Source organism: Mytilus trossulus, chromosome 7 (genome assembly GCF_036588685.1).
Source record: "Mytilus trossulus isolate FHL-02 chromosome 7, PNRI_Mtr1.1.1.hap1, whole genome shotgun sequence".
In the NCBI taxonomy this organism is placed as follows: Eukaryota; Metazoa; Mollusca; class Bivalvia; order Mytilida; family Mytilidae; genus Mytilus; species Mytilus trossulus.
The window spans coordinates 80,018,668-80,034,999 of NC_086379.1; the positions used below are offsets into that span (position 1 = coordinate 80,018,668).

General features: G+C 31.8%; 1 protein-coding gene across 4 annotated transcripts in view; it reads left to right on the forward strand.

The window, feature by feature from the left end:
* Positions 1-5,144: 5,144 nt before the first annotated feature.
* The window catches only part of LOC134725942 (netrin receptor UNC5C-like), an 86,784-nt gene continuing 75,596 nt past the window's right edge, over positions 5,145-16,332 (forward strand). For all 4 annotated transcript variants that reach the window (XM_063590248.1, XM_063590249.1, XM_063590250.1 and 1 more), the window contains exon 1: positions 5,145-5,608. In XM_063590248.1, the coding sequence (XP_063446318.1) occupies positions 5,536-5,608 (73 nt within the window). In that variant the 5' untranslated portion in view covers positions 5,145-5,535. The remainder of the gene's footprint in view (positions 5,609-16,332) is intronic.

Below are 16,332 nucleotides of genomic sequence, written 5' to 3' on the forward strand. Positions count from 1 at the left end.
AACATGGCCGCCATGGCTAATAATAGAGTATAGGTGTAAACTGCAGTTTTTGACCTATATCTCAGAATCAAAGGCATTTTGATCATATCTGAAATGGTGCAGAAATGTTCAAAAGGTCAAGATCTATCAGCCCTGAAATTTTCAGACAAACCGAAAACCCCATTATTTGGTTGCTGCCACTGAATGGGTTATTTTAAGTTAATTTTGCAGTTTCTGATTTTCATCTTGAATATAATTGAAGATAAAGATAAAATGTAAACAGCAAAAATGTTCAGCAAAGCAAGATCTACAAAAAAGTTGTATGAATAAAATTGTCAATTGACCCCTTAAGGAGTTATTGTACTTGAAGGACAATTTATAAAGCTGTTTATGATTTTAAGCTTTGAAAATCTTCTCAAATGAATTAAGTATGAATTTTGTATTTTATTTCCTTGTACGTCAAGAAACATAGACACTATGGCTAAAATGGAACATATAGGGTAAAATGAATTTATTTGCTTTTGAAGAAAATATGACAGATACAATGAATTTAAATGGCATTTTTAAGCCACTCATTTTATATATACTGTATATTGAAAAGCAAAAATAATAATTGATGAAAAAACAATAACAGGTGAGCGATTCAGGCTCTTGTGAGCCTTTTGTTTTAGAAAGTAACGACTTCCAAAAATGATTTATTCTGCACCATAAATCGTCCGCATCTGTTGCAAGTGATTCTTCTTTGCACCATGGTTTACATTCATGTATATTTGGATACAACCAGAAAAGTGGTTGTATTATAAATCTCTGTTACAACTCGCATTATAACTTTAATATGCATATATATTTAACCTGAAAGAAGAACGTAAAATTATTACAGCTATATAAGAGGATGTGGTATGAATGCCAATGTGACAAATATCCATCCAAGTCACAGTTTGTAAAAAGTATACGGCCTTTGCTAACAGTGTTAAACAATTAAATCAGGAAAACCAACGATTAGTCTATATCATGAAGAAACAAAAACAGAACGAGAAATACGTATACGAACCATATCAAAAAAGGAAAACAACGAAATATCAGGTTCTTACTTAGGACATGTGCAAACAAATGAAGCTGGTTTAAATGTTTTAACATATGCCAACCTTTATCCTAACCTAAAGGTAACATCACAACATAGAACGAAATACTATAAAATATCTGCTACTAAAATGGCTTAACTCAATCAAAAGACATATTAACAAAAACAAGTAAACATACACTGAATGAATAAATTTGATATATGACAACTACAGCCTTAAACAAAAGGTGATGAAAATTCGCGCATTTAATTTTCGCCAATTTTTACAAAATAAAATCTTTCAATTTTTTCATTTGCGCAGCATGGTTATATTACATTTGCGCAACAATAAAAAAAACCATACACACACGAAAGCCCACGAAAGTTTAAATATGCATCGCTACCTCATAAATAAGATTTTGTTTAGAGTATTCCCCTTGGGTAACTATATATGAGTAAGTTCATATACTCATTTCAGATATAAAAACGCGAGTCACTTAGGTTTAAATCTATACTAGAACACACCCGCGAAAACGCGGGCATTCAGAGCGTAGTTTAAAGTATTTAAAGTGTTGTTTGAAGAATTTTGTAAAATATTGAATGACTGGAAAATTTCAGCAAAAGTATCATAAGTCATAGGTTATTGGGGACAGGAAAATGCTTTTTTTTTTATCCCTCCTCCTTTATTTCCAATATTCCCATTTTTTGGTTCTCTATCAATTTCAATATGAACATACATTTAGTATGTTATGAATATTCAAGTAAGGAGCCTGTAATTCAGTGGTTGTTGTTTGTTTATGTGTTACATATTTGTTTTTCGTTCATTTTTTTGTACATAAATAAGGCCGCTTGTTTTCTGGTTTGAATTGTTTTACATTGTCAGTTCGGGGCCTTTTAAAACTGAGTATGCGGTATGGGCTTTGCTCGTTGTTGAAGGTCGTACGGTAGTCTATAGTTGTTAAAATCTGTGTCATATTGGTCTCTTGTGGAGTGTTGTCTCAACATGGCAATCATACCACATCTTCTTTAATTTGTAATCAATGAATTTTGTAAAATTTTCAGAAAAGGTATCAAAAGTTCACATGAATAATTGTAGCGCTTATCTGTATATTATGAACATTCATTACTATATAAATATAGTGTATTTACTTTCAATTCGAAGTTTACTAATCGATCCATAGTGGTCATTGATAAAGTATACAGACCCTCTCTATTTAATAAACTCTGTGACTGCCGTGGATAGTTAACTTGAAAATGATAGCAGATAGAATTTTGAAAATACACTTTATTCTTTGTATATTCGAAGTTTACAAATCGATCCATAGTGGTCATTGATAAAGTATACAGACCCTCTCTATTTAATAAACTCTGTGACTGCCGTGGATAGTTAACTTGAAAATGATAGCAGATAGAATTTTGAAAATACACTTTATTCTGTATATATGTATGTTCAAAGTATACAGAAAAGTATACAGACCCTCTCTATTTAATAAACTATGTGACTGCCGTTGATAGTTAACTTAAAGAAAATGATAGCAGATAGAATTTTGAAAATACACTTTATTCTTTGTATACGTATGTTCAAAGTATACAGAAAAACGCAAACCGGAAGTTTAATCTTACTTAAAATTTCGTCCAATGACGGAACAATATCCGGATGCCTTTTTTCTCGTTTTTCTCCAAAAATAACTCAATCTGAATAATCATATGAATGGATGACAAATGCCACTATGCACTGTACCTATAGGACACAGAGGCGTGTTGGTTAATTTATTGTGGAAAGAAGAGAAGCGACACCAAAAATGAGGTCTTCTCGTTTAATAGTATAGATATATGTAGTGTTCATATGTTTGAGCTAGTACGGTGCCAAGATGGATATTGCCAATTCTGAGACAAACAAGCTGTTAGTTTTCTCAATGGGATTGTTTCGTATATTTCTTGTCTGGGCTGTTTCTATAGCCAACTAAAGGGTATGTTTTTTAAGACTATAATTTCTCACGTCCACTTCATTTGAACTTTGCTGGAAAGTTTTCTCATTGGCAATCATACCACATTATGTAAAGGAAACAAGTCTGTATTTTTTTATGGTCACACATATCGGTTATCCATCGTATATCCGTTTCTATCAAGTCTTATATCAGAACAAACGTTTGGTTCTACTCCAGTGTTTATGGCTTTCTTTAAAATTTATGATCTTGTTAATTTATAACACAACTGTGTTAAAACATTATTTTAAAAAAGTCTGTTATGAAGAACGTATCAGTTTATATAGTGTTTTCACTATGGTTACAATGATTTATTTCGGAGGAATATGTTTTATTGTGCAATCAAAATCTGTGTTTTAAAGTTATTGTTAAGATTCTTCAAGTTTTGAATAAAACTATTTTTATTTTATTTATACCAGTATTATTGGCGCAAAGGAAATGTTTTCTTTTGACGCAAATGAAAGATTATTTTGGCGCAAAGGAAATGTTTTTTTGACGCAAATGAAAGATTATTTTGGCGCAAAGGAAATGTTTTATTTTGACGCGAATGAAAGATTATTTTGGCGCAAAGGAAATGTTTTATTTTGACGCAAATGAAAGATTATTTTGGTGCAAAGGAAATGTTTTGTTTTGACGCAAATGAAAGATTATTTTGGTGCAAAGGAAATGTTTTATTTTTACGCAAATGAAATATTATTTTGGTGCAAAGGTAATGTTTTATTTTGACGCAAATGAAAGATTATTTTGGCGCAAATAAAAGATTATTTTGGCGCAAATGAAAGATTATTTTGGCGCAAATGAAATGCCAATTGACGCAAAAGCAAAGCACCGTGATTAATAAAAATTAGGGCAACTATACGGGAACGGTTGGGTAATTCATTTTCCCATAAAGTGTTGGAATCGCTTGTCTAAAAATATGAGAAAATATTTTCAAATAATTTGATGAAGATAAACAGTAAATAAGTGAAAACTTTATTTCTCTATTTTATTCAGGTAGTAAAAAATTCCTGAATTGAAAAAATAGACAGATAGAAAAATAAACAAATTTATAATGATAAACAAATAAATACATCAGAAATAAAATCAGAAAAATTCAAAAATAATTTCTGTAAGTCATGAAATATATTATTATAATAATTATTCCCAGATCACTGAAATATGTATAAAAAAAATGGATCTTTAGGGATGTTTTGTACGGTTGTTGTATTATAAAAGAATATGTAGAAGGTTAGCTATTTCTTACAAATTTTAATATCCAAATCTCGTCTATTTCTCACGGGAAACCGATAGTAAAAAATTTAAAAATATTTCAGACAGTCTGATCATAAATATTTAAATTCAGACTACTTTTACAACATTGTACCTTAATTTGTAATTAACAAAATTGTTTGAAATTCTCAAATGACTCGGTCTGTTTAACTTTTACTGCCTTCGCCCTAATTGAAAATGAGACACTGTGCAAAATAAAAATGTCTCCCTTTCCCAGTAGAAAAGTTTGAGTAAAAGTTACTAATTGATAACAAAATTCTGCCAAAATTGGACATTATTACCTGTCGTCTGCTAATTGAATTAACATGTCTGGAATTCGTCGTATATCATCCTTGTCGCAGTTTTATTGCCTATCATTACTCATCTATGATTTGTCCAAATTAATAAGATTATCAACGACAATTGGATTATTTTTCTTTATCTTTCCGCTTTATTCGATTGTGTTTTCCCACATTATGATTGTATATATATATTCATAATAAAGTATAACAGAATATGCAGATAACAACAAATATAAAAGTTTTTAAATATTCATAAAAATATTGTTTTCTTTTAAATTTTAAATCGATATTTCATTTATATTAGTCATAATGTATTGTTTATTTTACATTAAATTTTAAATTATTCTGTTTGATCAAATCATTGTTTTGCATACATAATAATAATAAGCATGTAATTTATTCAACGGTACTTTACAGCGGTATTGTTACAATTATTCCGTCTGTCAATAAACATTTATTTATGAACTCCGCCCAAAGTAATGTGATCAATTTATTGTGAGATTGGGCGTGTGATTTTTGTATTTCATAAACCAATCAGATTAAACTGTTGATGAAACTCCGCCCATTGCGTTCGTTTTGATACCAACATGAATACACTTTTCAATCGGTTGTAAGATTATCTGTAAGCAAAGTCAACAGAGTTGAATATGATATGCATATTTCTGTTTTGCAGGATCAAAGGATTCTGATGCTTCGTACCTGAAAACTGCATCGATTTGCACTAGTCTAAAATCAATTATTAAAGGATGTGCATTAGTAAATAGTGAAACACGTGCTTAGAAAAAAGGAAAAGAATTCATTGCAGGACGAAGTGTGATTAATGTTTACAAAGTTTGTTCTTGGATTTTACTTTTTAAAAAGTTGATATGGATGTATAAAGAATATTATTTATGGCAAAAAAGTTTGATAGTACATGAGAGAGTTTTGATATTTCATGAGAAATGTGTATTCGATAAATTAGATGACAAGAATAACAATGTTTACATTATCAGGATTAATATTAGTGACAGTTGTACATTGTGTAATAGGGACAGGTAAGAAATATATTTCTTTCATTTTGCTTCTATAAATAATTATGAATGTTTATAGCATTGGATATAATTGTTTAATAATCATCATTGATAATTCCTTGATGACGAGGGCTATTGAGATTTAGAAATCCTCTTATAGGCATGTGCCGTTTGTGTATAGGCAATTGTTCAAGTGCCTCTTAATAGCTCTCTATTGAGTAACAATTTATTTAGGATATTCTGTAATATTACAGAGAAAGTATCGGATTAGGACTAATTTTATGGATTATTACAGATCCTTGTCCGTATGGACTCCACTTTTCTATTAAATACTAGTGTTTTGAAGTCCTACCGACTGTGGTACCCCCGAAGTGGATTAACGGATCAAAAGAGTTAAAAGAGGGAAGCCATCAATTGATAATAATTGTTATAAGTACAAAATTTGTTATACTGTGAATGTGGTTTCCTTCATACAATTTTACACAATCTCAGTCTGTGTACAAAACTCAATATTTTATTTTTTATCATCACATTTGACATTTTAAGCTTATCAAACAAATAAATTGACTTTTCCACCTTTAGTTGCTTTTAGTTTATTAAATTACTTTATTTAATGTTAACAAATCATTTGGAAAATAATAAAAGTCGGAAAATACAAATATCAATCAATTTGATCAATTGAATTAAATAGAATAAGTATCTAATGATTTCCCAGTTAATACCTTTATAATGAATTTAGCAGTGAATTACTAATAGAATTTCCTTTTTACTAAATGAATATTATAACAGTGTTTTCCAAACACTTATCCCTTAATAAATATATAAGAGAATCAATGAAGCTGATGAGACTTTGTCAATATTAACCCAACACTATTATTTTTAGCTTTATGTCATGAAATTTATTGCAGAGGAACTTATCAAATATTTTGTTTAATGATATTAATACTTGAAAAATTGATTTTTGTCTTCAATAATCAATTTCCGTTTTTTACACCTGAGGGTTTTGTATGAGTTTTGAATTTAGGATATAATCAGTAAATTGAGAAGACAGCATGTCTTCAATCTGTCCATAATTATTGTTTAAGTACTGTCATTGACAAAGAAAATAAGGTATAATTATTTACCTATCGCATGTAGGCAATGACCCCGGGGCACGAAAAAACATTACTCCATCAAAAGAAAACAAAGGAAGTAAAAGTCTTGTTTTGCAAGTTCTTATAGCTTGTCATTTGTACTAATATTATGCCTTCTTAAATATGCCAACTAATTTTCCATCCATATTCAATTTAAATAATATCCTTCTTGGTAAAAGATTAGATCTTGTAAAACAAATTTGCCCAGCTTCATCCATCTTTTAAAAGATTTTTATGACTTAACTTTTCAACAACTTGCATTAAAATAGAGTACAGATATATGTATATTTACATAAAATTTATGATTTACTTCATTTTCTGTCAGACTAGAATATAATTTACAAAAACTGCACTTTTCTGTTGATACATGAGACTTTTCTAGCCTGCACAAACACACAGGATATTTGAGTTAGGTCTAATGGTCTCAGCTTGTTTGAAGATAAATATATTATGAAATGTTGTGATAAATGTGTTGGGTTATAATGCACCACATGGCTTTCTGGTGATAGGAGTGATTAAGGTAATGGTAAATGCAAGTCTTGTTCAATTTTGTAAATTTACTAGGGGGTATGTTTGTAATTATGTCCTGATCTGCAATGTCTGGTTGCAGCTCACCAGGATGTCATATCTCGTATAAATATTGCTACATTTGCCAAACATATTAAACTGCATTAAGCTTCTTGTAATTGGGAAAGTTTTATTTTGGCTTTGCATTTCATAACTGAAATTGCCAGATGTGATTTAAAAAGAACAAAAGAGAAATAACAATTTGGACTAATGTTAACCTGTCCCAAATGAGGAGAGTGACTCTCATGGAGCCAAGTTGTTAAAAAGGTCCTCTTTTGTATTTTATGAAAAAAATCTAAAAGTTTAATAAACATTTCACAATTGTGAACCATGAAAGTACTTTTTGTAGGCTTTAATTTTCTAAATAATCTTATGTAAGCAACTTTTTACCCGAGTTTAATGATTTTAAAATTTACATTAACACTTTGAAGCGGGGGCTTAGGGAATGATTTGAAAAAAATAAAAAGTAGATCTTTGCAGGTGCTCGATCCCGAAAATCCAAGTTTAATCTGTGTATCCTGGCAAAGTAAAGGATGTGACAATCTAAATCACTGTCATATACCTACTGAGATGTTTGCTGGTCATTAAGTTGTCAGGACCCATTATGTGACCGTATGTACGGTACACTTTTCTGTGATAAAGACAGAATACTTGATATGATTTTAGTGAGGACATGTATTATTGAGTGACGAAGGTTATCTGTTTTCAATGTTTAGATACTGCCAACCACTTTAATAGTTTGTGAAGGTTTTTATTAAGTGATATGAAAAGAAAAAGCTATTTATCCTTGCATGCTGTCAAATAGTCTCGATAACCCAGACGCATATTTAAATATAGCGTCTGGGGTGATTAACCGGACTGGTCAGATATTTATAGGGGGCGTAACAAATAGTTAAATATAGAACATATCTATAAATAGCACTTCCGGTATCACCATTCTATTTAAAAACAAAGATTACAAACAGTAAACAGTGTAACGTTACATGTATAAAAGTTATGTGATTATCAAAACTGACATTTTGTAGTTGATCCTATTTTTTTCCCAACTTGCAGATCGGCAAACTTAAAAGAACGATCGAAAACTGTAATTAATAGCGGTGGTCTTTTTTTCCTGAATTTTGTGACACATGTAAAAACAAAATAAAAAAAAAAATAAGAATTAAGACAGAATTTTTTTTCGTGGGAAAAATTTGGTTGATTATATAAAGAAACAATGTAGCATGACTGTAGAGTGCCCTCATTATAACAAGGTCTGAATCAGCCACTGTTTGTGTATAGGGGGAATCACGCTCCGCTATGTGCTAAGAGAGCCCAGGGATCCGTATAGCCGGACGGTGGACCGTTGTACATAAAGCCATACAATATATCCCAATTTTCTGGCGAGTTATAGTTTCTCCGACATGTATCCCGAACGGCCTATAATCTAGGACCTCATCTTTATATGTATTGTCTTTTTTCAGTCCTGAACATTTGATACCAATATTTACCACAAGACGATAACCAAGCAACCCAAAATCAATCTTTTTTGTATATTATAATACACCACGTTTAATATTCTCTTATCTTCATACTATAAAATGTAATGTTTCTATATTTTTGTATTAAAGCATACACTAGATGTTCTATAAAATATTTTCCACTTGACGTTATAAGCAACCAACAATCGGTTTAATCTATATTGTATCCACATTAGTCCGTATTCTTTATTTTCCCCCTTTTTTCTTAGTTTTGTCTCGTTATTCTTATTTCTGTAAATCCTTGTTATAATTTATGCTTTTCTTTTTATATAATCTTTCAGATATCTGACGCACTTACCTAACTCGAAAAGCACACATCAAGTTACGTTTATGGAAAGAAAAATACAACTCATACAAATACTAAGATTTCAATGTAAAAAATCCTCCATAACAACTTATTACTGGCAGATCAGTGAGATCATACAATGAGCCAACTTTTTATTTACAAGTTAACTGATCTTAAAATTGCAAACGACAGAATAGTCTGAATGTTTCACAATAATCTATATCGGCTTATCCTTTTGGAAAGAAAACATTTAGGGACCAATCTTCACACAATACCACTTTGTCAGTATCCGTGTCCATGAAGAAATACATAAGTTAACCAGTCATTCATGAAACCCAATTTAATACTCTTTGAATACATGTTTGAATCAATCACATGGAAAAGATTGAATGGGATTTGTCCCATACTGCACAACTTGTAAAAAAAACAACCTGAAAAGTGTATTCTCCTACTACAAACTATTATGCTGAGTTCACACGTAATACAAATTTGATTCCAATATCCATCATGTATTAAAGGGCAGCTTCACAAAAATTCTCCTGTACATGTGAACCTTTATATAAAATAAGTAGATTGGTATGATTGCTGATGAGGCAACAACCTAGCAAAGTTCAAATGACATGGATGTTCGCAAATATAATCACTGCTGGGCCTTCAATATTAAGAAAACTCCATACCATATAAATAACTCAGAAGGGCCAGACATGTAAATGAGATACAATTCAAACGTGAAAACTGTAAAATTTCTTATATGATTTTTGATTTGTTTAATTTCTCCGACATATCTGACCACAATGTGATTCTTGATTTTTGTTTTATTTACTTAATGAATGTCTGTGTGCCTTTTTTCGCTTTATGGTTGCTGTCAGAATAATGTTTATACTGTGATTATAATGATTGCTGGCAGCTTCAGTAATTCAAAACAAATCTTTGAATCTTTTTTTCTTATAAAATTGGAGCTGTTTATGATACAATGAAAATTCAAGTATTATACATTTTTTTTTAATTCTTCACATTTTACACACAATATCTGTGTCCAGAAATCTTCATTGGTTTGTCTACAAAAGAAAGTAAATGTTAAAATCATATTAATTTTTGGTCACCAGTATAGCATATATGAAAAACAAAATGTTTGGAAAAACATCATTATATAAATATACATTTTAAAATGTCTTGGTGCAAGCTGAATCCTGCTACGGCATGCAAGATTATCTCGCTGTGTTGATGACACAACCCATTGGTGGCATTGGGTTGTTTCCTGTTCTTTTGTCGGGTTGATGTCTCTTTGACACATTCCCTGTCTGTATTCACTATCAAAATCATGCATGAACTTTTATTATTGTTGAAGGCCATACCGTTGCCTATAAGTGCTCACATCCACCTTGTTTGAACTTGGGGTGGATAACTGTTTCATTGGTATTCATACCACATCTTCTTATTTGTATAATGTTGACCTTTTGGTACTTTTATTCTCAACTTTTGTTTAAGTCAACAGTATGTCATCTTAATTATGTTGATCTCTACTTTTGGTAAGAGATCAGTCACCGGTTGTTGCCTCATTGAGACCTCCTTTCATTGATGCTGTGTCTATTGTTTTGCATAAAATCAAATTTTCAGTGTTTTCCTCATGCCATGGTTTTATTTTAAGGTTTAGAAATCCAATTGGTATATATTCACCGACAACATTGCATGTATTCTTTTATGATTTTTTTTTAGTGTGGAAAAAATGCCTTTTAAAAGTGCAAAAAAAGTATTGTCCAGTTGACCAGTCCAGACTTTTTTTACTAACAGTATATTTAAATTACTTTTTATAACAACGTGTCCCACTTCTTAGCCCCCTTCTTAAATGTTTGTATAAGCTAAATGCATTTGTTTAAAAAAATCGAGCACAAATCATTTACACCGTTTGGTGTATGTTCAAATTGGCATCTTCTAGATATACTTTGTTAGGTTTTCTTCTGCTAATGGTTTTGGATTGCGTTCCGTCTTTTAAATGTGTACAACATTGCGCATCATTCCTCCCCCCCCTTTTTTTTTTTACACATATCAAAATGCGAACTCCATCATACAATGCAGACAGATACCACAAACTTATCCTGGACGAAGTTCATATTTCATAGCACTTTCAATAAAGCATTTATAAAGTTAAAGATAATACAAATCAACAACAGAATGTATTTATAGCGTACACACGACTGTTCGAGTGGTCCCAGTCAATACAAAAATTGCCATTTATGATTATAATATTAACTTGCTTGCGTAGCACGGACATACATGAAAGAATATAACTACTCGGTGTTTCAGGTTGTATTTAAATTTATGTAACAGTTTGTGTTGTTGTATCATGATTATATCTTACCAAAGTTTGATGTGCTGTTATTTTCCTTTGCAGTGATGGAAGCCATGCTGTCTGGTGTTTTCCACGACTTGTATGTCGTCACAGAAAAATATAAATAGCTTTAAACAACAATCTATGGAACGCCATGACTGTCTTCTGATGTTGATTGTTTAATATGTTCGGTGCTTTATCCATTATATTCAGTAGTATATATATAATGTTCAGTAGTATGTATATTATGTTCAGTAGATATCCCATTATGTTCAGTAGTTATTACATTATGTTCTGTAGTTATTACATTATGTTCAGTAGTTATTACATTATGTTCAGTAGTTTTGACATTATATTCGGTGCTTTGATTATTATGTTAAGTAGTTTCATTATTATATGCAGGGGTATCTAAATTATGTTCGGTACTTCTGACTTTCTATTCAGTACATTTTTCATTATGTTCAGTACTTTTGACATTATGTTCAGTAGATTCAATATTATTTGCAGTACATTATGTAATACCTTCAGTAGTCCCGGTTTCTTTATATTCAGTAGATTATTCATTATGTTCAGTAAAAGCATCGGTATTATATTCGGTTCGTTCAACTTTATGTTCAGTGGTTGTATCATTATGATGATGTAGTGAAAGTCGGGAAGTCAATAACGGAAATTGTCGGAAAAAAACGAACGCGGATATTTTTGGCGGACGTTTTATTCATGAATACCTTTACGTGTGATTGAATGAAAATGGAAGAAATAAAAGCAGTTTTAAATCGGTGTGGTTTACGTTCCCAAGTTGGCATTTTCCACCAGGAAAAAATAACTCCTGACTTAATTTGTAAGTTGTCGCTACAATATTTCGCATATTTAGGTATGAACGACAGGAGAAAAATAATGGAATGAAGAATAGCTTGTGTACATTTCAGCAGCAATATTTTGACTAAGAATTATAACAAGTTTTTCATTCCCAAAGAAGCACTGGAATCCTTGCTTGAAATCGATTTAAGATCACTTAACTGTTATGGAAATTAGTGAGATGTTTAGTGTATCGGAGAGTACAATTTATCGGAATATGAAAATGTATAATTTGAGTAAACTTGAATTTTCTAACATTTCTGACGAGGATTTAGATGCTGTTATTGCAAAACAGATAGTGGAATTTCCTTGCTGTGGAGTGATTCTTCTAAAGCAGATATTCGCCCAACAAAACATTAAGGTTTATTCCAAAACCCCAGTCCTAAATTGAATATTTTTAAACACTAGTATGTTCCTGGTCCCGTTCCCGGCTTGACGATGCGGTCATCCCGCCGATGTTCAGTACTTCAGTAATTTGATTAAAGTTCGTTATTACGTTCTTACTTGTGTTGTACTTTTACATCACAATCTCATGTTAGGGTTGAGATCCCGCTAACATGTCTATCAGCGTCGTATATTCTGTATATATGATAATGTGTCTGTCTTCAACCAGGAGCCTGTAATTCATTGGTTGTCGTTTGTTGGTGTGTTACATATTTGTTTTTCATCACTAATACGGCATTAGTTAATTCGTTTTAATTGTTTTATAGCTGAATTGCAGTATGGGCTGTGTTCATTGTTGAAGGCCGTAAGGTGACCTATAGTTGTTAATTTCTGTGTCATTTTGATCACTCAGTGTGAAGAGTTGTCTCATTGGCAATCATACGCAGAAATCTTTGTTTTTACATTGACCATGTCAGTGGTATATGGCCGTGTTTTAGGCGACACGAACATGCAGGTCATGCATACATTAACTATTTGAAAGAAATCAAATCGTTAACTACTAATGGGTGCCGTAGGTGGTTTACCGGAATTTTCTTAGCATGTTAGAGATAGGGTGTTTATTCATAGAACAGACAAGGAAAGTGTCAAATATTTCATGTATATTTACATAGAGAGCCTTACCTCGGCAGCTTTGCCAAAACAAACCTTCTTTTTATTCTGATAGGTGCCTTCGGACTTTGTGTTTCGAACTGTAGTTACTTTTTCCATACTACGTATTTATTCTAATTCAAGCTCCATTTGATACAGGAAAATAGTATCTTGGAGCAAGGCTGTTTCCTTCTTCTTGGGTTTGGGGGGGGGGGGGGGGGGGGGGGGGGGAGAGAGACTCCTAGCAAACAACATGTTTATAATGGTATTGTAGATTTTCTGAATAAATAAATGATAAAGTTGCCGATCCGGTACATAAATAGATCGGTTAAAAAGCATTTTTTTAAATTTTAGTTGGAATGGAAAAGCTTAATACGAGGGTTAGAAATTGCGAGCACAAAAGGGGGGGTTCCACAGGGTACTTTTTTATCTTATGAATTCTACATTTGAAAGGTTAATATACTACATGTATTAGGTAATTAAAAGAGAGAAAAAAAAATGTGAAACAAATTGTGAATGGTCTTTCTTCCATGCCTAGAACTTGCTTCCATTGAAATTTTGCAAACATCCCAGAACAAATCACATGAATGATTAATTTTGACCATTTGGTATAATATATTCAAATATGATGTAACGTGTTCCGAAATCTATGCAATTTGGGAAACCGCCTAATCCGAACTTTCCGCATCTTAATTATGTTGTAATATGACCCACACACAGGCGGCAAACAGAGGTCTACCCGGGGGTTAACTTCACTATCAAAATACAAGGGGGAGGGGCACTTTAAATTTTAACCCCCTACTTGAAATTATTCAGGTCATGTGAAATTATAGATGACAACTCATCCAAAGCAACGAAAATTCTGACCTAGAATTATCAAAAAAAGATCAGGGGCGGATCCAGCCATTTTAAAAAGGGGGTCCTAACCAAGGTCAAAAAAGGAGAGGGGGTTCCAACTACATGTCCCCATTCAAATGCATTGATAGTCCAACAATAACATAAGTCAATCAGTATTTGATTAATGAAGCGATCTTGCTTCTTTCAGAACACATTTTAAGCATACTATGGCTAATAATATCTGTACCAGATCTTTATTTGATTTTAATATATTGATAATGTCAACAATTCCAACTAAATCAATGTTGATCGTATCAGATATCGTGATTTTCAGATCTATTTTAAATGTCTGTAATTATCATATCCACATCGTCAAGCCTGGAAATGGATCAGGAACATACTAGTGCTTAAAAATATTCAATATAGGACTGGGGTTTTGGAATAAACCTTAATGTTTTGTTGGGCTAATATCTGCTTTAGAAGAATCACTCCATAGCAAGGAAATTCCACTACCTGTTTTGCAATAACAGCATCTAAATCCTTGTCAGAAATGTTAGAAAATTCAAGTTTACTCAAATTATACATTTTCATATTCCGATATATTGTACTCTCCGATACACCAAATATCTCACGAATTTCCATAACAGTTAAATCGATTTCAAGCAGGGATTTCAGTGCTTCTTTAGGGAATGAAAAACTGGTTATAATTCTTAGTCCTAATAATGCTGCTGAAATGTACACAAGCTTTTCTTCATTCCATTATTTTTCTCCTGTAGTTCATACTTAAATATGCGAAATATTTTAGCGACAACTTACAAATTAAGTCAGGAGTTATTTTTTCCTGGTGGAAAATGCCAACTTGGGAACGTAAACCACACCGATTTAAAACTGCTTCCATTTCTTCCATTTTCATTCAATCACGTAAAGGTATTCATGAATAAAACGTCCGTCAAAAATATCCGCGTTCGTTTTTTTCCGACAATTTCCGTTATTGACTTTTACTACATCATCATAATGATACAACCACTGAACATAAAGTTGAACGAACCGAATATAATACCGATGCTTTTACTGAACATAATGAATAGTCTACTGAATATAAAGAAACCGGGACTACTGAAGGTATTACATAATGAACTGCAAATAACATTGAATCTACTGAACATAATGTCGAAAGTACTGAACATAATGAAAAATGTACTAAATATAACGTCAGAAGTACCGAACATAATTTAGATACCACTGCATATAATAATGAAACTACTGAACATAATAACCAAAAGCACCGAATATAATGTCAAAACTACTGAACATAATGTAATAACTACTGAACATAATGTAATAACTACTGAACATAATGGGATATCTACTGAACATAATATACATACTACTGAACATAATATACATACTACTGAATATAATGGATAAAGCACCGAACATATTAAACAATCAACATCAGAAGACAGTCATGGCGTTCCATAACAATCGGTACTCTCGGGCTTTTCAATAGTATTATCGTAATATAATTTCTTCCGAAGTCAATAACCAACTTCTTGGTTATTCGTCTTGGACATAATCTTTAAATGCAAGCTAAAAAATCCGATACTATTCCGAATGTCATAAATTACCATTTTTATATCACTTGTCATCCAGACGCTCTACTTTAAAAAATAAAGCGGCTGGATGATCGAGACTAGCTGTCAAACTGTATTTTACCTGTAAATTACTTATGAGAGCCCAGGTGGGTAACAGGAGGGGTTTGAGTTTGGATATTGATGAGTAGAAAACATGCGATTTTGTATGCATGATCCCATGAACTTGATGAAATATTTTGAAACTTGATATGAAACATATGCAAAAATTTCTTTCTTGAACAAATCAGGTGAAATCATGTTTGAAAGAATTAACATTACCACCTACTGTTCAGATTCCAGGTTCAAACCAGCTGTATAAAACGGAAAAATATTGACCTCAAATATTTCTGTCCTTCGTGAGTTAAGGACATTTTCTGTCCAGCTGTGGCGATATTTTAAAGGTCTCCAAATATTTACTGTTAGGATCCCATCTTATTGTGTCTATTCATTGCGTTATTTATTTTTTTAGAGGTGTTATTGTAGTGACCCTGTTTATTTGATGAGATTTTCTATATTGTCCATAAGGTTATATACCATTGTGGTTGATCTGTTTATATT